This window comes from Mirounga leonina, unplaced genomic scaffold (assembly GCF_011800145.1).
Source record: "Mirounga leonina isolate KUSES-001 unplaced genomic scaffold, KU_Mleo_1.0 Mir_171, whole genome shotgun sequence".
Lineage (NCBI taxonomy): Eukaryota > Metazoa > Chordata > Mammalia > Carnivora > Phocidae > Mirounga > Mirounga leonina.
The window spans coordinates 8281490-8309289 of NW_023270436.1; the positions used below are offsets into that span (position 1 = coordinate 8281490).

The window sequence follows — 27800 nt, forward strand, 5'->3', positions numbered from 1 at the left end:
GACAGGCAGGGGAGAAGCAGACTCCTCACTGAGCAAGGAGCCCGATGCAGGGCTCGGTCCAAGATCTGAGCCGAAGGCAGACACTTAATGACGAGCCACTCAGGTACCCCAATATAGTATATTCTTTAGAAGGTCAAATCTGAGCCCAACATTATGACCCAGAACATTGTAAGAAATGAGCCGCGAAAGGTCAACCCATCTACCTCATCACTTTGATGCTTGGGTGCAGTTTCATGGTCTCTAATTTTTATGATTTTTAAAAATTAAAACACAGTTTATCAAGAAAGTATAAATGAAAGGTAACTGTTTATTACTGGAGAGAAAAATGTATACAAGAAAGTCTAGATTTTTTTTCCTCATGCACTACTTTTGTAATAAAGTTCCAGATATCAACTTTGAAGATATTTACAAGGGTATATTTTTCTTAGCATGGGACCATTTACTGTATGATGGACATTTCCTCAGAGAAATCATATATGGAAACGGAACATACAGTTTACAAGAAGCTTAGAACATTGTATTAACAGAAGACGATCTATTTTACTGCAAAATATTATAAAAGTGATACAATTTTGTGGCTCATAAATGTTTAATTACTTGATTTGAACAGGGGAATGAAAAAAAGCCCAGCAAGACAGGCCTGGCTTTTAAGATTTTTTATATTCAATTCGTTCTACTTTCACATCATCTCCAATTAGCTGATACACGTAAGTGACAACTGTAGAAGCCTGGATGTCCATTAACACAAATGAAGGAATAATGTTTCTGGAAGAAAATATAAATAATGTCAGTGTTTTGTACTAAAAAGCACCAGCACTAAAAATTTGAATTTACAACAGTTTGGATTCAAGGAGAATTCTAGTTGTTATATATTGAAAATAATCACCAGAAGAAGATCGCCCAAAAGGCTATAATTATTGAAATGGTTGCATTTCTTCTTTATGAAATGTCACCCATGCAGTTATTAACTTTAAAAAATCCCCAAATCCCCAAATTACTACTTACGTTTCCAAGGCATTATATGCTCCAGTGGCAGAACCTGGGTTAATGTAGAATTTATTTTCATGCTCAAATGCTTCAAATTTGTGCGTGTGTCCTGAGATAAGAATGTCCACATCAAACTGCCTCTGCAACAGGGCTAAGCTGGCCATATCTCCCCATGGAATAACTTGATGCCCATGGATCAAACCAATTTTGAACTGCCCAACAGTCACAACTTTCTGTTCTGGATAATTCAGATTCTAAAATAAGACACAGACATAAAAATATACATATATTTTTAGAGATATTCATGTTTAAAAAACCTGGTTAAATATTCAATCCCATGTGGATATTTTGATACAGTGCTCCCCAACCAACACATTTATTAAATATTTGATTTCTCCTCAGTCTCTAAGGCTACAACTATGCTCGAAACATAACTTATTCCAGGTAAACTGAAATTTATCAAGCAATCCCTGCCTCGTGTTTATCTTTTTTTTTTTTTTAACAGAATATGAGTTCTTTGGGGAATGCTGTAGAGAATAATTATTCCCCCATATTTGTGAGTTTCCTCTACCTAAGAATCCTGGGCATATGACCTATAAGCTAAGTGTGTTCAAATTATATCCCAGACTTTATTATATGGATGGCTTCAAATAATAATGATATTTAACACCCGTATAGCACTTAGTATGAGGCAGGCACTAAGGGCTTTATAAGTATCAACCTATTTAATACTGACAATCCCAAGATTCATCTTTTAAATGTTTATCGTATGTATATATTATTATTTTTTTAAAGATTTTATTTATTTATTTGAGACAGAGAGAATGAGAGACAGAGAGCATGAGAGGGAGGAGGGTCAGAGGGAGAAGCAGACTCCCCGCCGAGCAGGGAGCCCGATGCGGGACTCGATCCCGGGACTCCAGGATCATGACCTGAGCCGAAGGCAGTCGCCCAACCAACCGAGCCACCCAGGCGTCCCGAGGTAGCTTCTATTATGATCCCCATTTTATGGATGAGGAAACTGAGGCAAAGAGGTCAAAATAACTTGCCCAAGGTCACACGTTAGTAAGTGGTTGAGCCAAATCAGAAGCAAAAAATTTTAATTCTTGCTACTGAAACTCTCTTTAGCATAACACAAACAGAACCGCAAATATGTTTTTAACCAACCAAACCTATATTCTATTTATTGACAAGAAATCTGCCCCTTCCCTTCTCATCTCCCTGTCTTTTGCCCCAGGTGAAAGATTATCTGAACTCTTTTTTAAAATCCACTAAAAAGAGGGCGCCTGGGCGCTCAGTCGTTAAGCGTCTGCCTTTGGCTCAGGTCATGATCCCATGGTCCTGGGATCGAGGCCCATGTCAGGCTCCCTGCTCCGTGGGAAGCCTGCTTCTCCCTCTCCCACTCCCCCTGCTTGTGTTCCTTCTCTCACTGTGTCTCTTTCTGTCAAATAAATAAATAAATAAATAATCTTTAAAAAAAAAAAAGAAAAAGACACTATGCTTATTCACTTTGGTATAAAGGAACCCCAGTAAACAGCACCAATGAAGTTAAATGATTTATGAAAAAGCTTACCAGAAATACAAAGGAAATTCTTCACACATCAGATTTATCATGCTAAATCATATAATGTTAGTATGGGTTGGGATCTTAAAAATCATCTATTCCAATCATATTTACATAAGAGGAAACTAAGGCCAGAAAAAGGATGTAATTTGCCTAAAATCTCATTATGAACTAATAGACAAAGCTGCAATCCCAGAACTTCTTTGTTCTTTAAAGTCAGGTTTATTGAGGTATAATTCACATACAGTGAAATTACTCTTTTTAGTGTACAATTTAAGGGGGTTTGACAAATGCATACAGTTATGTAAGCTCTGCCACAATCAAGACCCAGGACAGTTTTATCACCTCCCAAACTTCCTCATGCCCCTTTGTAGTTAATCCTGAAGTTAGAGAGCCACAGCAGGGTTTTCAGCATAGTGGTGATGTGACCTTACTTCACCTAAAAAGGATCACACTGGTTGCGACTTAGAGAACAAACTATGGAGGGAGGAAGGGTAGAATGAGAAAGTTGGAACACAGGAAAGTGATATGGTGGCTTGGAACAGGATAGCAGCGGTGGTGGTAAGTCTGTAATAAAAATTTTGTAAACTAAATAATAGTACTATAAAAAAAGTGACAAAATCACTTTTATTCCATATCAATTTATTTTTTAAAGATTTTATTTATTTTTTAAAGATTTATTTATTTATTTACTTGACAGAGAGAGACACAGCGAGAGAGGGAACACAAACAGGGGGAGCGGAAGAGGGAGAAGCAGGCTTCCCGCCGAGCAAGGAGTCCGATGCAGGGCTCGATCCCAGGGCCCTGGGATCATGACCTGAGCTGAAGGCAGATGCTTAATGACTGCGCCACCCAGGTGCCCCAATCAATTTAGTTTAGAACAAGTATTTAATATGTTTACCGAATAGTCTAACATTGGTGATTTTCAAAGAGTAAGGGACAAGTATGTGTAGTAAATTTGTATTTGGGAAGTTAACAACAACAACAAAAAAACCTCGACAATTGCGAAACTCAGGTGTAAAGGATAAAGCTTACATATGTAAGAATCAAGAGAAGAAATATTTGTGAATGTAAAGAGAAATACATCACCTCATCGAAGTCTCCTCTCACAATATGAACATCACCGGCCAGAGTCTTCAGATAGTCATAACTCTCTTTGGTGCAAAGGTTTCCAGTACAGAGAATGTGCTGAATCTTTCCCGGCACGAGCAGTTTTTTGAATTTAGCGGGCAAACTGTTGCACCGGTGTGGGATGTGCAGGTCTCCTAACACCAACACCAACTTTAAAGTGTCAAGGTGAGACAAGGTGTAAGGTCAAACATGACGTCAAAACAAGATGTTCTCCTCTCTTAACTCCCCTTTAAACTAAGCAGAGATTCCAGAACCCAAAGAAGCGGAAGTTATCCATACAGTTCTTACCATGACCATTTAAACAAAGACACATATGGTAACATACTCTGTTCTAATCAGCCTTATTTTATTTTGGTCATAAACCGTGTGTATACATAATACAGGTCATCATTCTATTTACCAAGAATAAAATCAGGCTTTCTCAAGCAATTCATTTAGAGACCTATAAATGACACTGAATTTTAAAAATTGCAAAATGAAAAATATACTATGGGGTCCTATGGAATTTGGCATTTTTGAGTGATAGGGTAATTCATATTTCTGCAGCTATAATGTAAAACATAGTGTACTGATTCCAATGTTCCAGGAACATTAATAAAGAGAATTGTTAAAAATGTAGTGATAGAGAAAAAACTTAATTCTATAATTTATGTTTACTAGACTGAAACTCTTTGGAGGAAAAGTAGCCAAAATTTACAATATTTGTTACTAAAAACTATTAGCTATATAGACAAAGGAATAAAAACAGCCTATGTTTCATAGAGTTTCAATAGGACAAACCTGTGCTTTTGAATTCTGATCACTATTCTCTCCTCCTTCCTTATGAGAAATCCTGTCATATTTTTACTATCTAGATTAAATGGCCTATGTATCTTCAGTTTGGTTCCCAAACTTAAAATAACATCTTCACAGTCTTTCATGTGCATTTGAGCATTTAAAAAAAAGAGAGAGAGAGAGAGAGAAAGATCAGCTAAATAAGTGATGAATTTAGGAGAAGGTGGTTTAGAGTTGTAATACAGTCTCAGATGACAAAAATAAATTTTGCACTTAAGTATAACAAAAAACCTCAATCCTGTAAAACTTTAATTTTACAATTTAAAAAACTGACATATAAACATTACTTAATTCAGTCATTTAATGGAAATTGTCAAAAGGTCATTTTAACTATTTATCGTCCAAAGGACAACAATCAATTTCTTCATGTTGATTAGTATAAACAACTTCATTCTGTAACAGGATGTTTTCCCACACAGACATCCCATCCATAAATGTATATGCCCTTTAACAGCTTTTAAAGAAGGCATGACTCTTCCTTAATATCATCCAAGAAAACATTAAATATCTAAAGTAAAATAAAAACAAAAGTTTTGCCACCATAGACTTTTAAACTTAATCAAAAACAAAATGTGTGAAACTAGAATTATTACTAAAACAAACTTGATTCATCTTGCAACAAATATCAACATGATTACAAAGGACACAGAGTAACTGAAGTAACACAAGGTTAAAAAACTAGCACACTTTAAAAATAAACTGTTAAATAAGTTTCTTCTTTTTAAAGAGTAGTTTCGGCTGGTATTTGTTCAATGACTTAATTGTTTCAATCCAGATCTTAGTGGATAAAACATCTTAGTGTAAAACTAAAAACCACTATGAAGTTTCCACCCTCTTTGGTAATCAATGCAAAAGTACCTGGAGAGAGAACAATCTTCATCTTTAGAGGGGGATCCCTTCAGATAGGAATTGAAGTACATAGTTAATGTAGGCAGCTGGCATTTGAGAAAAAGGTAAAAAATAGATTTCTATATTAAAAAAAAGAACCTCAAACTCATAAAGGGTCTATGTCTATTGCAGGATGAAAGATAAATGAATGAGCTGTTCAATCTGAATGTGCTAAAAGAATATTAGTAGGACATGATACTTTATAATGATCGATGACCTAAATTCTATCATGTATTGTGGATTATGCCAAAGTGTATCCAGATTATTAGCAGTTTAAAGATATAACTATATGAATGAGCAAACAAAAATTATTTCAAACTAGTAAAGATTCTTACTAAAACTCTTGTTTCATATAGGTGACTAAATTATTGAGGAAACAGTGTCACATAACAAATGTCATACTTTGAGGAATGTCCTTGCCCAAATTCCACACTTTGGACAGTTCAGGTTAGACAAAGTTTATAGTCTTTTGAGAAAGCAAAAGATCCTGGAAATGGCAGTCTTGTTAAATTCAAATAAAGAACCAACCCAATCAAAGCATAGGAATTTGGCTACTTCCTGTTGGATAGACTGTAAAAGGGTGAAAATCCCAGTAATCAGCCACCCGACCACCGTTGTTAGTACGAGCTAAGAGAAGAAACTTACTCTGTGCCCAGCCTTAGTGGAATGAAGAAGTTGATTGCAGACAGGGGAATGAAAAAAAAGGGTGAAACATGACCAATGTTAAAAGAAAGCAACGAAAAGAAACCAAAAACAGAGCAACAAAAAACTCATATCAAATGAATATGCAAACAATTGTTAATGATTTCTGAGTGTTATGAAAGAAAATGTTAAAAACTGGCTTTGCTCAAAACAATACCAAAAGAACCATTTGCTGTATTTTTAAACATGACACACACACACACACACACACACACTCTCTTAAAAAAAAAATCTGCCTTGTCAATTTTTTCTACTTCTAATCTTATTCTCTATATTGACTCCCTTCCCTTTCGTTTCCTGTTCTGTTTAGAATTTTATAAGACCATTTGGAAAATTCATCAGTAACAACGTAAAAGAAAGCTAACATTTTGCGGATTCTTAAGGACTAATTATTCCTCAAGTATACTGAATTCTCCTATGTTCAAAATTCTAGTAGCTGGAAAATTTATGCCGCAGCTAGATCATTATTTTGTATAGATCTAACACAGCACTCTGAATACATTATCAGATGGTGAAGTCACCAACTAAAAGATGATAAAAAACCAAACACATTCCTCCAGCTAAAATTGGACCTTCTCCACACCTGAATTCGCTGCCCATAGGCTCTGGACACTACTGAGTGTTGATCATTTCTAGTCTACTTTGCCAAATGAAAGATTTTTAATCATAAAAGAATCAGCTAATGCTAAATTTTACCCAGTTCTCTCTCAGGTGACAAGTTATGTTCCAGTATAACTACCCTAAAGAAGTGTTCATCTTTCAGAAAAAACTTTAGAAACATGAGTATGGAATCATATGTCATCTTCTCAAAACTGTCTCAAAATTACTGTAAACCGATCTCTCTAAACTGGAGTCTGTTTAGAAGCAAAAATCAAAAACGGGATTAAAGCCTTTCACATATACAAGACACTAAAGAAGCATAAACCATAAATCTTTGGCTGTCACATCTATAAGCCACCTCAAAGGCTATGCTTGTCATAGAATTGTGATAATCTTAAAAATGCAATGGATGTTCATCAGAAAGAAAAGTCCCTTTAGAGTTACCCTCATCAACACAAATAGCAAGATAATCAGAGCTCCTTTTGAACACGTTCTTAACTTTTTAGGGGGTGAAGGGCACCTCCGAAAATCTGATTACAGCTACGAGCCCTCTCCAGTAGCAGCTCCTGAGTTTTTACTTAGGAAGGTCTTAGGGGCGGAAACCTATTGGAGGCCCGCGGGTTGGGGGCCTGCCTTGAAGCTGGCTGGGCAATTTGATAAACGACGGAGGTACAACTCCCCAACGTACCCCTTGGCGCCAACACTGGCTCCTTACCTGGAAAAACACACATATTCACAAAATTTTCCAATTTCAAGGAGCTCATAAACCATTTAGGAAACAATAGTTCCAGCCATTCTAAGAGCCAAATCCAGTCCCCTGAGGACTCACTACCACATTTCAATGGCAGCTGCACTTTATTTCAGGGGCGAAGGGGATAGTTTAGTTTGTACCCCTTTTCCCCAGATGGCAAACCAAAATGGATAGGGGATTCTGCTCGTTACTTCCCGTTTTGCATCCAAGAAGCCAGCTGTCAACACATGCGGGTGGCAACCGTTATACCCCAACCAGCGGGAGGTGCCTTTTAAGGGAAAGGAGTAGGGAAACGTCTGGAAAAGGAGGGGACCGTGCCCCTTTCTCGGGGACGCTGGAGGCCCAGGCCCAAAGGCCTTTCCCGACTCGGGCGTGCGGGTCTCGTGACAGGACGAGCCGCTGAGAGGGGCCCTTTCCCCCTCGGACGTCCTCTGGCCCCTGGGGCGGGGGTGCGAGGCCAGAGCGGGCCGCAGCCAGAGGTGGCTGCTCCTCATCTTCCCCTGCCCTCCCCCTGGGCCTTCTCCAGGCCTGGCCCTGGGCTGCGCCCGCCACGACCCCCGGAATGGCCCACGCCCTCGCCTAGAGACTCCCAGCTGCTCCCAAGGACGCAGCACCGCGGCCCACAGCTAGGCCTCGGTCGCCGCATCTGCCGTCCTCACCATCCTGTCACTGGGCTCCGCGCAGTCACCACCACCGCAGCCGCCGCCTTCTTCCTCGGGCTCCTCGGCGCCCCGCCCACCTCGCTCTCAGCCAATGACAGATGATGTCGGTGGGAGACGGCCTACGGAGGCCCGCAGAGGCCCTTCCCCGCCGTAAAACAGCTGCTCTTTGGGAAATGGTGCGTGGGGGCGGGAGGAGTAAGATCTCGAAGCTTCGAAAAGAGCGGGCGACATCCGGGCATCTGCGGCCGTCGAGCCGAGGCGCGCCTTGGAGCGCGGCTTGTTAGGGCTCGCGGCCATGCTGAAGTGCGGGATGAGCGGCAGTCAGGTGAAAGGTGGAGCGACTTTTCTTGCATTCCTAATTAGAAAAGGGAAAGCAAAAAAAAAAAAAAAAAAAAAAGAGAGAGAAAGAGAAAGACTAAGATTCATGGGGGCGATTTCCCCATTGTCCTTTATGCGCAGGGTATGGCGACACAAGGCCTGGCCCTGAACAGCCGCCACCCACCCGGGCTCCTAGTAGCTTCCGAGGGGAGGAAGAGGGCCCATCTGCATTTATGTATGCATAGTATTCATTGTCCTCGGTGTCCATGAAATGAAACTGCACCATTGGAACAGAGATTGGGAATGTGGGCCTCAAACTCGGGATGATAAGGACTGCGTGAGGAGGAGTTGGGGGAAAAAATGATGCTTAGACAGTAAAAAGTATTTTAGTGCCATGAGGAAAGCATCGACCTGGTTTTTATTCAGATTTTACCATTTTTCGATGTATGACCTGGGACAAACCACTGAATCACTGTGGGGCTCAGTTTCCTCATCTGTAAAAATGAGAATAATAACAGCATTTTCGTCACAGGGCTTGTTGTAGGAATGAAACAGATGCATGTAAAGAGCTCAATAATAGATGAGAATGTACTTAAACGTTAAGTTCCTCGGGGGTGTCTCTGTTTAAGAAAAGAACGGGTTCCTACAGATCGTAACCCGGAAGTGATCGTAGAATGGCGTCTTGTGTCGTGGTTAGCTTCCGGTGGGTTGAGGCCATCCGTGGAACGGCGGTAAAGAGCAGGAAAGGGAAGCACAAGCTCCCAGCTGTTACAGGTTCTCAGCGTTCCAGAAGTTCTCTCGCAGTGTATAGCTCGGTTCTCAATAAACAACTATTTGCATGATTGTTTTTGCTTTTCCTCCTGGACTGTACGCAAGGCACTGTGAGGGCAGGAGCTGTTCCTGTCCTGTTCATTGCTCTACGCCCATCACAGTGGGTTGTGCTCGGAACGTAGTGGGTGCTCAAAAACTAGGCATCGGATGAGTGAAAGGTCTGCGTCAGGCAGCTCCAGGAGAAAGTGTTGAATGTGAAGTGGTAAAAAGGGAGAAATGCCTCCATCTCCCCCCACGCCCCCATCATCCCATCTCAGTTTCAGGCTGGCACCCCCAATGCACACACTTCTGATTCTTAAGCATTATAATCTGATTTTATGTCCTGGAATTTTTTCTTTTTTCTACTGTTCTATGGATTGGTGTGGTCATCCACTTTATCTATCTATCTATCTATCTATCTATCTATCTATCTATCTATCTATCTGAGAGAGAGAGAGCACAAGTGGGGGAAGGGAGAAAAGAGAGGGGCAGAGTTCATGCGGAGCATGGAGCCCAACGTGGGCCTCGCATAATAACCACCTGGGCCTCGCATAATATCCTCTATGTGTTTGCCACATTTTGTACTTACTCATAATTCTTTAGAATATTAACAGTGTCATATCAGATTAGACAAATAGGTCACCCAGCCTAGCCTCTCTTCCTTACAGGGCATCTGAGTGTGTTTGGTGGGAAGATCTGGCATCTTGCATGCTACCCTCAAATATCAGAGATGCATCTTGAATGCCTCTAATTTCTCTCTCGTGACTTGTTTTGACCTTGCCACCCATGAAGTTATTAAATCCTTTCAAATCCCTCCATGCTCTGTTTTCACACTTCTTTTTTGGGGGGGCGGGTAATATATTTATTTAAACCAAATCTAAAAATACATTAGTATGGAAATTGGCTTTCCACAGTTGCCCCATGCAAATATACAGAAAGGAAGAGTGTGCATTTTATCATTTTGCACATGCTGTAAATTTATTGAGCTCTTACTGTGTGTCTAGCATTTTGTCAAGAGTATTATTATGTATTTAAAGCAATTTTTAGCATTAGTCTATAAAACATTGTTCTTTATGCATTAAAACTTGAGTCCTGTGAATGCTGAAGTAGTCCTATGATTTGTATTTATTGTTTGAGGAAAGAATGTAAGCAGTACCTTTCTTTTTCTCTGTAGTATTTGGGAAAGCAATCCAAGCTCTATCACGAATCAGTGACGAGCTGTGGCTAGACCCATCTGAAAAAGGTGTAAGTAAGAAAATTAACAAATATACCATCTATTAAGGCAAAAGAAGGTGTTTAAAGACCCCAGGCCAGATTGAATGTTAACTAGGAAACCCACAAATTGTAATTATCCCTTTCACTGTTCATCTTTATTTTATATATCTGAATACATTGAGAGCATATTATAAAAATCATGCAGAGAAACACAAGAGATTTAAACCAGAAATTGCAAACTGGTGGTCAAGAGGCTAGATATGGCTTGCAGAAGTGTTTTGTGGGAATGCGCTGTGCTTTGTTTTTTAATGAAATAATTTTCTAAGCTTAAAAACTGGGAGAGTCCATATAAAGATCTGAGTTTCTTGCTTCTCTTAAAAGCTTAGAAGATCTGACAGTTTGGGGCCAGCATTCCCAGGTGGAAGTAGGTGGCTGGAGCTGTCCGACGGTTTCTCGCTTTAGATGAGGCAAGAGATTGCCATTCTGCTGCCATCTTTTTGCCCCCCTTACATTGCCTTCTGTCACTTTGTGCATAAAAGTTAAAGGCATTCACAACTTCACAATTTCAACCTGCAAGACTTTAGAGTTAATACCTGTATGTATTCAATACAGATGTGTATCCATGTATGTATATGTATGCAAATTCAATATACAGTGTATGATGCTACCCATTTAGTATCTATAATAATTCATATTTATAATGTAGTCCATATAATGCAGTTACCATCCCATAGCCTTATTTGAACACATTTAATTGCAGTGTTAAACATAATAGAATTTTTTGAATTAATCATTTAGAGAAAGTTGATTTTTTCTTTAATATCTCTTATTTTTCAGCTTGCTTTAAGATCTGTGAATTCTTGTCGATCAGCATATGGATGTGTCCTCTTCTCTCCTGTGTTTTTTCAACATTATCAATGGTCAACCTCAGTGAAAGTAAATGAGAATGATTCGACAATATCAAATTTAAATTGCAAATTGGGAATGAAGGTAAATATAAGTGGCCCTGGTTTTCTCTTGTAGTGTAGAAATATTTATTACATAGTACATGTCATCTATTCTGCATTTAATACATGGTTAAAAAGGCATGCAGGACACCCCAATGTTTATAGCAGCAATGTCCACAATAGCTAAACTATGGAAAGAGCCCAGATGTCCATCAACAGATGAATGGGTAAAGATATGGTGTGTGTGTGTGTAGACACACACACACACAAACACACACACACAATGGAATATTACTCAGCCGTCAAAAATGAAATCTTACCATTTGCAATGACATGGATGGAACTAGAAGGTATTATGCTAAGTGAAATAAGTCAGAGAAAGACAATTATAGAATCCACTCATATGTGGAATTTAAATTCTTAAATTCTTAAGAATTTAACAAAAGAGAGGATCACAGGGGAAGGGAGGGAAAAATACAAGAAGATGAAACCAGAGAGGGAGACAAACCATAAGGGACTCTTTTTTTTTTTTTTTCAAAGATTTTATTTATTATTTGAGAGAGAGAGAGAGCATGAGCGGGGTGAGGGGTAGAGGGAGAAGCAGACTCCCCGCTGAGTGGGGCTCTATCCCAGGACTCCGGGATCATGACCTGAGCTGAAGGCAGACGCTCAACCGACTGAACCACTCAGGCACCCCAGGAGACTCTTAATATAGGAAACAAACTGAGGGTTGCTGGAGGAGAGGTGGCTGGGGGGGGATTGGGGTAACTGGGTGATGGGCATTAAGGAGGGCACTTGATGTAATGAGCACTGGGTGTTACATGCAACTGAGGAATCACTAAACTCTGCCTCTGAAACTAATACCACACTATATGTTAATTGAATTTAAATTTAAAAAGAGAAAAAAATAAAGTGTTAAAAGAAGGGGAAAATACTTTTTCAACCCAGAAAAAAAATGAATATTGGCCATTTTATTTTTAAAGTTGACATCACATAGTTACATAGTTGAAAACAGAAATAAAAATTTAAAAATATTTTAAAAAGGCAATGCAAGGCAAATATATTCACTTATGAATATATATGCTCTTCTTTTGTTAGTTCATTTAAACTAATAGAACAACCATATTAAGTATCTGCTGTTCTATGTTGTATTTGTGTTACAGTCAATTCTGCCCATCTTTAGATGTCTGAATTCCCTTGAAAGAAATGTAGAGAAGTGCAAAATATTCACCAGTTCCGATCTGTGCAAAGTCGTCATTCAGTTCTTCTGCAGACATGGTAGGTCTCGTTAAAACTAGTTTAAAGTATTGTGTTTTTTTTGTTAATATTTTTTATGTTTAGAATATTCAAACTGCATATTAAGACTTCTCATTGCATTACTGCTTAAATTTGGTTTTGTGGTAGAGCCGTTGTAAGTACTTGAAAAGTATTATCTTACTTGTCTCTGTAGAAGTATTGTGAAGTGATTGGTATTTTTCCTTTTCCAACTTGTCAGCGGCACAAGCTTTGCCTGCATACAAACCAATTTTTTTTTTCAATGTCCGCTTGAATTCAAACAATAGGTGGTTCTAAAATTAACTGGCTGCTTGATGATATTCTGTAAGAGTGCCTTGGAAACAGTGTTCTTTGGTAAGAACAGAAAGGAATAATGCCAGCTTGTATTGAAAGTCCTCTGGGAGGCAGATAGTACTGTATCTGGGACTGAAAGAAGCGTGCGTGGTAACTGGCCCAGGGTCACAAAACTAGTAAGTCGCCGAGCCTGGCTTTGAGTCGAGCCCCAGTAGTAGGAGCCAAAACCTTTATACATTCTCTCTGTCACACCAAGCTGTAAAACAGATTTCCTGCCTCACAGCCTTGCAGGGTAGATATTCAAATGTTTTACTCACAGGACATTTACATGCTTAAGTATCTCTAGCACAGTGATTAAAAACATGGATTCTGGAGGCCACAAAGTTTGGGGCGGAATCCTGCTCTGCCCTTTCCTTGCTGATACTTTGGACAAATTATTTTACATCTGTGTGCCTCATTTGCCTTAAATGTAAAATGGGGATCATGTTAGTCCCAGCATTCTTGGGGTTTTGCAAGGATTCAATGAGTTATAGGAAGTTAGAGTTCCACAGTGTTTAAAAGAATGCCTGGCACCTTCTCTAAGTGTTAGCTCTAGTTATAATTTTTATGATTGCTGTTATTTTATTTGAAGTTAGCAGGTAGAATTGTATGCTTTAAAACTTGTGCTTGTGATATTAGTCCAAATCTTTTTTTGTAGTAGAATGGTCTTCTGGAAGGTTATCATAGGGTTACAATGACCTTTTATCTGTTACTTTGCCTGACAATTATCTTAATATTTTAAGCTCCTATTTGTATTATATTCTTTCATTTTTTCCCTGCAAAATATCAATGATTTAATGTGATTTTCTCCCTTTGAATTTTAGTTCACATAATAGCAGAATCACGTAAAGAGCATGATTAAAAGCACAGCAGGCCTTGACATCACAGACATGGGTGTGGATTCTTCTATACTTCTTATTAGCTTTGTGAAAGTACATAAGCTTTGTCAACGCAAATTGAACAAACCTTGTAGAATCTCAGAAAGTAAGAGAGTTTTATTCGAGTCCAAGTTAGGACAACTGCCCGGGAAACACACTTTTCACAGGGAAGAAAGTGTTCCAGAGGATAAACAGTTTTTATAGGGTTATATACATTTTTACATCTTGTAAAAGCTGAAAAGATTATAGATTAGTATGTAGGCAGGCATCACGAGTTTCATTGTAAAGGAATGCAGGGAGCAGGAGCATTGACTGAGATGCCTCAAGGACAAGATGGCTTTCCTTTAGGCTACTCATCACAAAGCAGATGTACATTGCATGCATGGCAGGCCATAAATCAAGCTTTTGGTTTGAACAAAGTTTAGGTACAGTCATGTGAATTTAGGAAGAAATCTAAGATGGCCTCCCTTGTATATCAGGCCTTTAGAGAGTTTTTCTCTCATCAGTTCTCTGTACTGTCATTTTCTTTTCTGTAAATGGGGATAATCTTACCTACGCTCATGTTCCGGGGTTGTTGTGAACGTGAAGCAGGATCACAGTGTGAAGCATATAGCGTGGTGTCTGACGCGGAGGGAGTACTACCTTGTCGATGATTGCTGTTATTACAATGACCCTCATCCCTTATTTCCAGCTAGATTTCAAACAACCAACTTTTCAGTTTCTTTCTTTCTTTTTTAAAAACTTTATTTATTTATTTGACAGAGAGAGCGAGCACAAGCAGGGGGAGCTGCAGAAGGAGAGGGAGAAGCAGGCTTCCCGCCAAGCAGGGAGCCCGATGCTGCCAGGACCCTGGGATCATGAACTGAGCCGAAGGCAGACATTTAACGACTGAGCCACCCAGGCTCCCCTTCAGTTTCTTAAGAATCTCTCAAGTAGCTTAAATTAGAGTAATGTCTAATACATGTTTGTAATCGGTTGATTTTTAATAGCTTTTGTAGGAAAGCTGTGAGTTAGGATGCCTTAAGTTGCAACTACCAGGAGAAAAAAAAAGCACACGGAAAATCCAACTCAAACTGACTTTAATAATAAGGAGGAATATTGGCTCTTGTAAATGAAAAAAGTTCAAAATTAGGTCACAGGCGTGGTTCGATCGAGGCTGTAGCAGCTACTGCTTCTTTTCCTCCTTCCTTTTCTTTTCTTTCTTTTTTTTTTTTTTAAGATTTTATTTATTTATTTGAGAGAGAGAGTGCACGCACAAGCAGGTAGAGGGGCAGAGGGAGAGGGAGAAGCTGGGAGCCCGATGCGGGGCTCGATCCCAGGACCCCGGGATCATGACCTGAGCCCAAGACAGATGCTTAACTGAGCCCGCCAGGCACTCCTTTCCTTTTTAAAATTCACTCAGCTCTACTTTCCTCCATGTGATTTATCCTAAGGCTTCTCTTACAAACTTTCAGTGCTCAGGCGGCTTGTAGCAGCAGCCGGGGCTAAATATTTCCTCTTTCACATCCAGGGGGAGTGAGAGTCTTGCCTTATGTATCCAGTGAACAAAAGCGCTTGACCTTGCTCTGACTGGACCAACCTAAATCAATCCTAGTGGCCAGGGCATTCCCATCTCTAAGTGCCATATCTGGTCCAAATTTAATTGCAGGGGGGATAAGATCACACTTGGTTTGTACCAATGAGGGCCTATCAGTGATGCTGGAAGTAGAGTCCGTCCCCCCTCCAACCTCATGGCTGCTATGAAAGGGGGAAGGGCCAATTCAGGAAGGAAGGAGACCGGAGAACATGGATGCTGCTAGGTAACTGGAGTAGTTATGGTTTCCAAAACTGTATGCACACAGCAAATTATGCTTGCGATTTTATATCTGTAATCTGGTGGGGAAACACTGTTCAGATTTAGTTGAGAAAAATCACCTGGGTAGAGATAGCCCATAAGTTGCTAGAAATACATGTTTGGGATTTGGAAAGGAATTAAGGACAGTGATGTAAATTTGGCTCTCTTCATTGATAGAAAACAATTGAAAAAACATGAGCTACTAAAAAAGACTAACTTCTCTAAATCTAACCTTGAAAAGTTTCCAGAACGGTGATTTCTTGAATTATTTCGCATCTGCTAACAGGAAACAAGGATTTGTATCATCGAGAACCAAGATTTACCTGAAATATTTATTTTATTAATAATTCCACCAATTCTCCATTCTTTCTTTGCACTGGCCCTAGAATTGCTAAAAATGAGTCTGTGAGTTCCTGAACCACACTCTCTGATACACACGACATGCTAATGTGTTCTGTCCTGGCTCAAAGAGACAGGCCTCCAGCAGAGAGGGGCTTCCATAAGAGAAGAGGAGTGCACTGGGATACTGAGTGAAAATAAAACTTTGATTCATACGCATGTATTAATGAAGTGATGTCAAGAAGGCTGGAATCCCACTTCAAGGTTTCAAGTTTTTGTCAAAGGGCATTCTACGGATGTACTAATGACTTTAAACTTGCTTAACAGTGAACTTATAGGGATTGGGTCCCATTTAAATAACTTACAAGATTTTTGAAGTATCACTGACCTCTGAAACTCTAAACTCTACAAATGTAACATCTCCAAAATAATGGTTGTTCCTTAGCTGTACCTCTTCAGGTTTGAAAGAGTTTTCTGGACCCACTGAGGGAAGTTCCAAATTGAGCCTATGAAGTGGAAAGTAGAACTAGCATCAGGAATCCCATGGCCAGGAGCAGATGGGATGAGACACTACTACTCAGAATGATCGTTGGCCTGGCTGCTGGGCCCCAAGCTGTTGTCACGGGTCTGTGAGATATTAAGGAGCTTATGCCAGAATTTAAGCCAAACATGTGACTAAGCATTTGCTTTAGTTCAGCTGTTGTTGTTGTTATCTTTTTTTTTTTTCTTGAGTAGGCTTCACTCCCAGCGTGGAGCCCAGTGCGGGGCTTGAACTCACAACCTGGAGATCAAGACCTGAGCAGAGATCAAGTTGGACGCTTAACTGACTGAGCCACCCAAACGCCCCAGTTGTTGTTCTTAGTAGTAAGATTTTCTCCATGAAGGAAGTCCATTCTAATGCAAAACTCCTTATTGCATTATGGTCCAGTACTTTGTGCAGCACAAGATAAGGTTAATAAATGACCCAGGGAGAAAACAGGACTTCTAAATGTTTATCCCATTTGTATCCTATCAAGGAAAATTGTTATTAAACTAGAAGACTAGAAAAACTGCAGTGAAGAGGTACATGCTTTAAAAAGGGTACAGTGGGGGGGGGGGTGCCTGGGTGGCTCAGTCAGTTAAGTGTCTGACTCTTGATCTCTGTTCAGGTCTTGATCTCAGGGTCGTGAGTTCAAGCCCCATGTGAGCTCCATGCCCAACGTGGAGCCTACTTAAAAAAATAAGATAAAATAAAAAGGGTACAGTGGATGTTCTTTGGGCCAGAGATTCAGAGGAGAGAAAGGTGAAGAGGAAAGGCTTGGTGGTTAGTGACTAGGTGAGTGACTAGGTGAGTTTCCAGGAGGTGGAAATGGGAAGGCATTCTATGAGGAGCAAGCAGTGGGAACAAAAGGTATAGGCTGAAAGTGTTTAGCAGTTGTCGATAAGGAAAAAGGAGAAGGAAGTGGCAAGAAAAGGAGCATCAGGAATGACAAGGAAATTAGACACTTCTCTGCTTGGGCATGTTTGGCCATGCCAGTATTCACTTGAGTGAAATATTTAGAGGTATGTTCTAGAGGTATGATCGTGCTGCATATGCCAAGGCTGTTTCTAAGAATACCTAAGAAACTGCTAACAGTGGTCCCCTCTGTGGAGGGTAGGGGGGTGGCAGGAGTCAGGGGTTGGGGGTGACTTACTTTTCACTGACTATTCTTTGGTATCTTTTGAACTTTAGACCATAAGCATCTAATACCTGTTGCTCCAAAAGTAACTTGGAAATAGTTTTTAAAATAGGGTAAATTATGCCAACTTTCGAGCTTTGTGTCTTCCCAAAATAGAAATCACAGTAATTCCTTGCAGTGCCATGCTCTTTGTAGTACATCTAAGATGTATGGATGAGTGCAAAGATGAAATAGGTTGGATATGTCACTCCAGTGCTCAAAATTCTCTCAATGCCTCCCCCAAGCCCTCCCCATTTACCCAGGGTAAAAGCCAGAGATCTTACAGTGGCCAATAAGGTCCTACATGGGTTGGGAGCCCTCTGCCTAGCAAGCTCCTTCTCCAGATAGCATGTTGCTTTGCTCTTTCTCCTCCTCCAGGTCTTTACTCCGATGGCTTCGTTTCCATGAGGTCTTCCTTGACCCCTCTATTTAAAATTGCTGTCTACCATGACTGGCACCCCTAATGCCCATTCTGCTTTGCTTTTTTCCTGTGGCCCTTACCACGATGTGACCTATCAATTATTTTACTTATTTATTTTCTTATCGTCTGTCTCCCTTCCCTAGAAGGTAAGCTCTATGAAGAGAGAGATTTTTGTCTGATTTGTGCTTTGCTAATCCCTAGCTCCTGAAATTGTTCCTGTGTAGTAGATTACCAGACAAGTGCTCACAAATTATTTGCTGCTTCCCACCCTTCGAAAGCTGGAGTCTGTTTCCCCAACTGGAATCTTGGCTGGCCTTGGGCTTGCTTTATCAATTAAATAGAAGTGATATTGTGTGAGTTGCAAGCCTAGGCCTTAAGAGGCCTGGCAGCTTCCCCTGTGAAAGCAGGAACCCTTCCCTCAGCATGAGAACAAGTGCTGCACAGTAGACTTCTGGAGGATTAAGACCATGTGGTGGGAGGCCTCAGCCGTCTCAGCCATGCCAGTTGTCCCACTGGGCCCTAAACATGAAAGTGAAGCCATCCAAGATGTCCAGCCACAGCTAAGCCAGCTGAAACCAGAACTACTCAGCTGAATTGTGAGAAATAATAAATGTTTGTTATTTTGAGCCACTAAGTTTTGGAGTGGTTTGTTCTCCAGCAAAAGCTAACTAATGCAGCTTTGTGCATAGTAGGTGATCTGTAAATATGAAATTAATAAATGTTGCCATTATTAATTTTGTATTAAAAAAACCCCCAGGGGCGCCTGGGTGGCTCAGTTGGTTAGGAATCCGACTCCTGATTTCAGCACAGGTCGTGATCTTGGGGTCATGGGATCGAGCCTTGTGTCGGGCTCATGGGCTGGGCATGGAGCCTGCTTGGGATTCTCTCTCTCCCTCTCCCCCTCCTCCCTAAAAGAAAAAAAAATCCAAGTTAGATGAGAAATGTTGCTTCTAGTGAGTCCTTCTGATTCTCACCGCAACATTATTGGGCTGTAGAAAGTTACAGCCCATCTGGATTTCATTACATGGGCTCTGTATTCAAACTTAGGTTCACATTCTCCCTATACTTATTAAAATAGCATCACCTTGAAAAGTCAGTCAGCCTTACTGGGCTACAGGTTCCTCTTCTGAGACTAAGTGCCTACCCCACAGGGCTGTTGTGAAGATCATAGGTAATGTGTGTAAAATGCATACTACCGTTGCTGGCTTATACTTCCAGAATTCCCAGAAACCCAGAAATATCAAACCTGGATGAAAGGTAGTGAAAGAGAATGATAGGCACATGAACTAGAGTGGGCAATCACTATTTTACCCACAATTTAAGAAATAACTTGTATTTCAAAAGAACTTGGGAGCTCTACTGCCTGATTGCTCCGAGGATATGGCATGTTGCATGGTGTCCACTAGGGGGCAATAAACACATTTCGTAAAGGAATTCTGCTCCTTCAAGCTACGGGCACCTGCCAGATAGGAAATGTTTCTTTAATTTTATTATTTTAACGTGGCTGTGAAACGTAGACTTTTTAAATAGTTAATGTTGCACTTAAAATTATTAACAGATTGCTTTATTCTTTTTAAGGTATTAGAAGAACTCATAATGTGTGTTTTCAAGAAAGTCAGCCCTTGCAAGTTATTTTTGAAAAGAATATGTGTTCTAATACACTAATTATTCAACCAAGGTAATGAGTTCTCTGGTATTTATTTTTTTTCTAAATATAATGTGGGCACAGAGTAAAGAGTTAATGCCCTTAATTAAAATTTGAAATCAGTTATATTTATTTATTTATTTTTTTAAAGATTTTATTTATTTATTTATTTGAGAGAGAGAATGAGATAGAGAGAGCATGAGAGGGGGGAGGATCAGAGGGAGAAGCAGACTCCCCGCTGAGCAGGGAGCCCGACGCGGGACTTGATTCCGGGACTCCAGGATCATGACCTGAGCCGAAGGCAGTTGCTTAACCAACTGAGCCACCCAGGCGCCCAGTTATATTTTTTTAAAAAGCTAACATTTGACTTGGAGAAATCCCCTTACAAGGTCAAGAGGAAACTGTGAAAAAGATAATAGTAGATAATATAATTGCTTAATGGTAGCAATAATGATTTAGTGGCAAGAAAGTTCTAAAAATATCCCATTAGTGCCTTTCTACATCAAGTGATACCAAGGGAACAATATATTATCTAATTATACTTTGCATTTATATATTGCCTTCTGCCTGAGTCTTAAAACACACAAGGAAACATTAACGTTTTTATGTAAACTTATTTTATCCCAAGTGTTTGCATTTTTTCTTTAGAGAATGTGCATTTGTCAGAAAAATGCACCCAATTTTTTAGTTCATTTGTCAGAAAAGTGCACCAATTTTTTAGTTAAGCTGTAGCATTAAACATTAATTACTTTGTGAGCCAAAGGATATTTTATCCTTATTGTTCTTTAAATTAAACAAGCAATACCTGCTCCTTGTAATACATCTAGAATTTATAGAGGAGTACAAAGATAAAAAATGAAAAGTTTTTCTCCTCTACCTGTCCCCTCTATCCCACTTTGCAGAGGTAACATCAATCAACAATTTGGTGTATATCCTTGTAGATCTTCTTCTCTATATAGCCAATCTCTCTGTAACTCACCCTCTCCTTATAGCTATGGATATCTTTCTTTCTCTTCCTTCTTCCCCCCTCTCAAATTTATATTACTTATTAGACACATACTTGTAACTAATTTTTTCAAAGAAAATGTCCTACTGTTATTATTTGGCAACTTGATTTTTTAAGTTTCTGTGTCAGTTCACTTAAATCAATCTTATTGTTTTTAATGATTACATAATTTTTTACTGTATGACTGAACCATAATTTAGTTACCCATTGTCCTATTAGTGAAAAAGTAGGTTGTTTCCAGCTTTTTGCCATAAAAAAAAAAAGTGTATTAGTTGCCTATTTCTGTGGAACAAATTTCCCCCAAACTCAGAGCTTTAAGAAACCAGATATTGATTACTTCATAGTTATAAGTGTGGCTTAACTGGGTGCATCCGGCTCAAGGTGTCTCATGAAATTGGAGTCAAGCTGTCAGCCAGGGCTGTGGTCTCATCTGAAGGCTGGACTTGGCGGGGGCTCACTCCCAAACTCACAGACATGGCTGTGGGGAGCCCTCAGATGATCAGCTTCCAAGCTCACCAGTCTGGTTGCTGGTAGGCCTCAGTTCCTCACCACACAGGCCTCTCTGTGGATTATCTGATTGTCTTTACAACGTGGCCACTGGTAATCAGAAAGAGAGAGAATTGATTGAGATGACTGATTGAGAGAGAGAATTCACAAATGGAACCAAAGTCTTTTTATAATCTAATCTCAGAACTGACATTTCATCACTTCTGCCATTTTCTTTGTTAGAAGTGACTCTATAAATTAAGCCCACACTCAAGGGCCGGGGATTATATGAGGGCATAAATACCAGGAGGTGGGGATCACTGGGGGCCATCTTATACACTTAACACAGAGTCCTAGAAATGAAATCACTGGGTCAAAGGCTTACCAAATTTTAAATTTGCATACATACTGACTACCAAATTGCTGTCCTAAAGGATGAGCCAACTTACATTCCCACCAGAAGTGTAGGGGAGTCCTTTCAAGTAACATATATGATCAATCTTTAAAATTTTTGCCAACCTGATAGGTAGAAAATTGTATTATTAGATATCCTTTTTTGTTGCGTTGATTCCTTGGGAGTTTGAACATCTTTTCATATATTTATTGTATTTTTCTCCCTTTTTGAATTGCACATTTATGTTGTAATTTTTTTGTATCAGGTTATTTGGTATTTTATAAAACACCATCAACCCTGGAAAAGTTCCTAGATGAATTTGGTAGGTGTTCCTGACATTTTGGCATCAAGAAACACTGCTGAGCTAATGTCTAGCATCAGGTTAACATCAACATTACATACATTCTAAGAATCTCACTTTTATCTGACAACACCTCAATTTCAAAAGTAGCCCAGATCTTGTAATGTAATAATAAAAAGATAACCTAATTAAAAATGGGCAAAGGATTTGAATAGATAATTTGCCAAAGAAGATATACAAATGGTTGAAAAGCTCATGAAAAGGTGCTCAACATCATTAATAGTTAGGGAAATACAAGTTAAAAAACTTTAAATCTGTGAATTGTACAGTATGTGAATTCTGTATCAATAAAACTATTTTTAAAAAGGGAGCTCAGGATAAAAGGGCATTTGGGATGTCAAGACAACCTTGAAAGTAATAGGTAATAATCTAGGACAAGTAACAAAGGGAAAGAGAATATAAGTAGCAGGCTGCTCGTAAACCTCTACCCCTCACCCAGATCTCCAGCATAGTTCCACCCGGTTCTGTCTGAACAGCGATGTTTTCTACTACCTCCCTTAGGAGTATGATTGCAGGTCATTAAAAATATATAGGGGGTATATAAAACCATGGAATTGAAGACATTTCTTCCAGTGTCTGGTTTATTCTGCAGCTTTTACATGTCATACTAAGAATATATTTTACTATTCTCTTGGCTTTCAAGTGAATTTTTAAAATATACTAAAAATATTGCAGCTCACGTAGAAAAAATAAGATAGGTATTTTGGGTAAGTTTTTAAAAAATCTAGGCTGACTAACCTGTTTATTTCCAGATTAAAGATTTGAGTCCCATTTAATAAGATTCTTTCTTCTTGTTTTTCAAGTAACATAGTACTTTTCATTACTTTTTGTAGAGTGCTTGCTGAGGCAGTTGTTCTTTATACATCAAGTCAAGAAGAAGTTACTCTTGCTGTTACCCCACTCAGCGTTTGCCTTAAGAGTTCCAGTGATGAACCAATGGGTGAGGACTACATCTGTCATGGCGCTCGGATGGCATGTCACTTCCTGGGTTTCTTGATGACTGACCATACAGTAAACATTGGTGGCATAACGTTTATTCTTGTCTAAAAAGCAGTAAGATGTAGAAAGATCATTAAAATTTTTAAGGGATCCAGGAAATGGAACAGAATCAATAATTAAAACATTTGGCTTTGAAATTCAGGTTGTTTTAAAATTAGGAGAATCGTTACTGAGAAAAGTATATTTTCAGTTAAGATTTTTAAGGTCTGGTTTTCATCTTTTTTAAAATTTATTTATTTTTTAGTAATCTCTGCACCCAACATGGGGCTCAAACTCACGACCCCAAGATCAAGAGTTGCATGCTCTTCTAATTGAGCCGGCCAGGCACCCCTGTTTTTCATCTTTTATCAACCTTTGTGTTTAGCATAAAGAAAAATTAAGAGGCCAGCAATCCAACTGAGATTATTGTTAATCACATAAGAAGAAAAAGTAGCTTTGAACTAGAGAAGTAAGATACTCCAGATGGCAAATACACACAGCAGAAAATGTGAATACTTACGTCAGCTCCTCCAAGAGTTATCTAGATTGAATGGAGAAACTAAGGCATGATTGAATCAGAAGTTTTGCTACCAAGAAAATTGACTATGGTCTTTTGGGTACAAGCTGTTTGAGACTCTTGAACCTTGGGTAATTTGGTGTGTGTGTGTGTGTGTGTCTGCATGTGTGTGTGTGACAGCAGTAAAGAAAAGAAAGGGAGGGAACTGTATTATTCCAGACTGAAAAACCAGTAGAACTAGGGCTGAAGTTGGATCAGATGACTTTTGTGGTGTTTAGTGTGTGCCATGTTTTTGTTCTTTTTTTTTTTTTAACTTTAAAAAAAATATTAATTTATTTTGAGAGAGAAGGGGAGTGTGAGCAGGGGGAGGGGCAGAGGGAGAGAATTTCAAGCAGACTCCCTGCTGGGTGGGGAGCCTGATGCAGGGCTCGATTCCAGGACCCCAAGATCATGACCTGAGCTGAAATCAAGGGTCAGCTTTTCAATCAACTGAACCATCCAGGTGCCCCTCTATGTTCTTTTTCTAAATGGTTTCCATTTATGAATTCATGTGATCTTTCTAAGCTCTGTGATGTAGGTCCTATTATTACATCCATTTTTTCATGTGAAGCACAGAGAAACTCAGTGACTTGCCTGGTGTCACACAGTAAGTGTGGATTATTTGAACATAGGCTCCAAGGCACAGGCTCATTAACCATTGTGCTCTTATTGCTTCTTTCTAGTCTTACCTAGCATTGTTTTTTGACACTCAGAAGCGCATGATCAGGAAACTATATGCTTGGCTAGTGAAAGGGTCTGTTTTGTATTCCATAATGCCATCTCTGAATAAAGATGGCCATTTAGTAACCAGGAGATATTGTCCCTTGTGAGCAGCTTTCTAATGAGTAGTTATAGTTATGGTTGACTAGGGACCCAATTGTTTATTATTGAACCTACTCTATGCTAGTACTCGGGAAGTGACATGAGTCTTCTTGTTTGATAGGAATGATTTCTAGGATAGTGTTTGGTCCTTTTATTTTTTTTTTTTAAAGATTTTATTTATTTATTTGACAGAGAGAGACACAGCGGGAGAGGGAACACAGGCAGGGGGAGTGGGAGAGGGAGAAGCGGGCTTCCCGCCGAGCAGGGAGCCCGATGCGAGGCTCGATCCCAGGACCCCGGGATCACGACCTGAGCCGAAGGCAGACGCTTAAAAATAAAATCTTTAAAAATATATATATATATACTATTTATCCTTTGTTCTTACACTTACGTTAATTCATGTTCATTGAAGAAAATAAAAAACACAAAATAAGCACTAATAAAAAAAAGTCACCTGAAATCCCACTATCCAGAGATAAGCACTTTTAATAGTTTGGGACATCTCCTTCTATACTTCAGATCTAATATCAGAAGATTGGTTGAGTAAAGTTAATGAAATACTATGAAGCTATTAAAACTAATCCAATAAAAAAATGGGCAGATTGGGGCACCTGAATGGTGCAGTCAGTTAAGCATCCTACTCTTGATTTTGGCTCAGGTTGTGATCTCAGGGTCATGGGATAGAGCCCATGTCAGGCGCTCAGTGCAGACTCTGCTTAAGATTCTCTCTCCCTCTGCCCCTGCCTCCCACTCTCTCTCTTTTCACTCTCTCTCCCTCTCTCAAATAAATAAATCTTTTTAAAAAATGGGCAGAGTACCTGAATACTTTCTCCAAAGAATGTATACAGATGGGCACAGACACATGAAAAGATGCTCAACATCACTCATCAGCAGGGAAATGCAAATCAAAACCACAATGAAGATGTGAGGGCCATGTGGCTGAAACATCTGTCACTCCATTGAACACCAGGATTGATTCAGCTGATCTGGCTGCTAGGCGGGTGTCCCCTTCCTCCCTCACCACTCCATGTGTGTCCCTCCCAAGGCTTCACGCTCAAAGAGGACAACCTTCCCAATAGAGGAGGACCGTTCTTTGGTCAAGGGTATACGAATAGCTGAGCTTCCCTGCTGGAGCCTTCAGACAAGCTCTCAAGGTCCATTTGCAGGAGAGTGTAGGGTAGTCAAGCTTCCAAGACTCCAAACACATCCAAATGAGGTGCTACATGTGGTAGTCTGCCTTTCTTTAAAGAGAGAGAAAAAAAAAACCACAATGAGATCTCATCTTATACCTGTCAGAATGGCTAAAATCAAATACACAAGAAATAATGAGTGTTGGCAAGGATGTGGAGAAAAAGGAACTCTTGTGTACTGTTGGTGGGAATGTAAATTGGTGCAGCCACTATGGAAAACAGTATAGAGGTTCCTTAAAAAATTAAAAATAGAAATATCATATGGTCCAATAATTCTGCTACTGGGTGTTTACCCAGAAAAAATGAAAACACTGATTTGAAAAGATACATGCACCCCTGTGTTCACTGCAGTATTATTTACAATAGCCAGGATATGGAAGCAACCCAAATCCATCATAGACAAAGGGATAAAGAAGATGTGGTGTGTATATATAATGTAGTATTACTCAGTCATAAAAAAGAATGAAATCTTGCCATTTGCGACAGCATGGATGGACCTAAAGGATATAATGCTAGGGGCGCCTGGGTGGCTCAGTCAGTTCAGTGTCTGACTTTGGTTCAGGTCATGATCTCAGCGTCCTGGGATCGAGCCTGCGTCAGTCTCTGCTCAACAGGGGTCAGCTTGTCCATCTCCCTCTGCCCCTCCCCTTGCTGGTGCATGAGTGCCCTCTCTCTCTTTCTCTCTCAAATAAATAAAATCTTTTTAAAACAGGATATCATGCTAAATGCAATAAGTCAATCAGAGAAAGACAGATACCATATGATTTCACTCATATGTGGAATTTAAGAAACAAAACAAATGAACAAACAAAGAAAAAGAGACAAACATCTTGGGACGCCTGGGTGGCTCAGTCGGTTAAGTGGCTGCCTTTGGCCCGGGTCATGATCCCAGGGTCCTGGGATCGAGTCCCACATCAGGCTCCTTGCTCAGCAGGGAGCCTGCTTCTCTCTCTCTCTCCCTCTGCTTGTGCTCTCTCTGTCAAATAAATAAAATCTTTAAAAAAAAAAAAGAGGGGCGCCTGGGTGGCTCAGTTGTTAAGCGTCTGCCTTCGGCTCGGGTCATGGTCCCAGGGTCCTGGGATCGAGTCCCACATCAGGCTCCCTGCTCCGCGGGAAGCCTGTTTCTCCCTCTCCCACTCCCCCTGCTTGTGTTCCCTCTCTCGCTGTGTCTCTCTCTGTCAAATGGGTAAAATCTTTAAAAAAATAAAAATTAAAAAAAAAAGAGACAAACATCTCTTAAATACAGAGAACAAACTAGTGGTTGGCGGGGTGTGTGTGTGAAATAGATAAAGGGGATTAAGAGTAATTTATCTTGATGAATACTGAGAAATGTTTAGAATTGTTGAATTTTTATATTATATACCTGAAACTAATGTAACACTGTATGTTAACTACACTTCAATTAGAAAAAAAAGAAAGTGAGAAAAAGAAAAGGTACTCGTGTGTGTGTATGTATTTCTTTTTTTTATTCTGAATTTTTATTTTTGTGGTTCCTTTCAGATATCTTTGTATCCATGAAATGTTTCTCCTCTTTCCTCCCGATTTTAAGGAGAAATGAAAATGACAAAGACTTTCATTTCTTAGCTTTATCCTGAGGCATCTTTGAGAAGGAAGCAATAGGGAGCTATGCAATATTCACAAAGATGACTCTACTTTTTACTGAATGACTTGCTTTCTGTGCTCAGTCAGAAGCCTACAGACAAATAGTGCCTATTTTATGTGTGTTTATTTGTTGTTTCTTTTCTCCCTTGTTCCTACTTCCTCCTCCTTCTTTTTAAACTTCTTATATTTCCCAGCTTGCACAGGTGAGGCCTCATGTCACTCAGTACAACACGATGAAGCACTTCTGGGGCGCCTGGGTGGCTCAGTTGGTTAAGCGTCTGCCTTCAGCTCAGGTCATGATCCCGGGGTCTGGGATGGAACCCCACATTGGGCTCCCTGCTCCGCGGGAAGCCTGCTTCTCCCTCTCTCTCTGCTGCTGCTCTCTCTCTCCATTATCATTGCTTCTTTTAAGTGCTGAATAACTTCTCGATTCTGCCTCCTTTTGGACTTTCTCCAGGGACTTTGAACAGGCAATCTTTACATTTCATGGTTCTGAAGGCTGTAAGTCAGCTGAGGGCCTCCTCCCGGGTCACAGACTTCTTATTATGTCCTCCAGGGCTGAAGGTGTGTGTTT

The 27800-nt window shown here is 39.8% G+C and overlaps 3 protein-coding genes and 1 long non-coding RNA gene across 6 annotated transcripts in view; 1 reads left to right on the forward strand and 3 right to left on the reverse strand.

The window, feature by feature from the left end:
• Positions 1 to 287: 287 nt before the first annotated feature.
• On the reverse strand, positions 288 to 8210 carry VPS29 (VPS29 retromer complex component). Of its 2 annotated transcripts, XM_035016991.1 has the most exons (5): positions 8117 to 8200; positions 6050 to 6061; positions 3641 to 3832; positions 1006 to 1241; positions 288 to 765 (listed from the first exon to the last, which is right to left on the reverse strand). In XM_035016991.1, the coding sequence occupies exons 1-5, from the start codon at positions 8117 to 8119 to the stop codon at positions 648 to 650; spliced, it is 561 nt and encodes a 186-aa protein (XP_034872882.1). In that variant the 5' UTR covers positions 8120 to 8200; the 3' UTR covers positions 288 to 647. The 2 variants fall into 2 exon arrangements, with proteins under 2 accessions (XP_034872882.1, XP_034872883.1); XM_035016992.1 differs by lacking the exon at positions 6050 to 6061 and having other exon boundaries at positions 8117 to 8210.
• Positions 8211 to 8295: 85 nt separating this feature from the next.
• The window catches only part of RAD9B (RAD9 checkpoint clamp component B), a 37843-nt gene continuing 18338 nt past the window's right edge, over positions 8296 to 27800 (forward strand). The window contains exons 1-6 of the mRNA XM_035016985.1: positions 8296 to 8451; positions 10422 to 10492; positions 11300 to 11452; positions 12573 to 12687; positions 19765 to 19864; positions 22912 to 23018. Of these exons, the coding sequence (XP_034872876.1) occupies positions 8415 to 8451; positions 10422 to 10492; positions 11300 to 11452; positions 12573 to 12687; positions 19765 to 19864; positions 22912 to 23018 (583 nt within the window). The 5' untranslated portion in view covers positions 8296 to 8414. The remainder of the gene's footprint in view (positions 8452 to 10421; positions 10493 to 11299; positions 11453 to 12572; positions 12688 to 19764; positions 19865 to 22911; positions 23019 to 27800) is intronic.
• Positions 20917 to 22715, reverse strand: LOC118018462. The gene is made up of 2 exons (XR_004681414.1): positions 21773 to 22715; positions 20917 to 21434 (listed from the first exon to the last, which is right to left on the reverse strand). It is a non-coding gene; the product is annotated as an uncharacterized LOC118018462 (long non-coding RNA).
• Positions 22890 to 27800, reverse strand: part of PPTC7 (protein phosphatase targeting COQ7) — a 64736-nt gene continuing 59825 nt past the window's right edge. For both annotated transcript variants that reach the window (XM_035016986.1, XM_035016987.1), the window contains one exon: positions 22890 to 23121. The gene's annotated coding sequence lies outside the window, so the exon portion shown is untranslated. The remainder of the gene's footprint in view (positions 23122 to 27800) is intronic.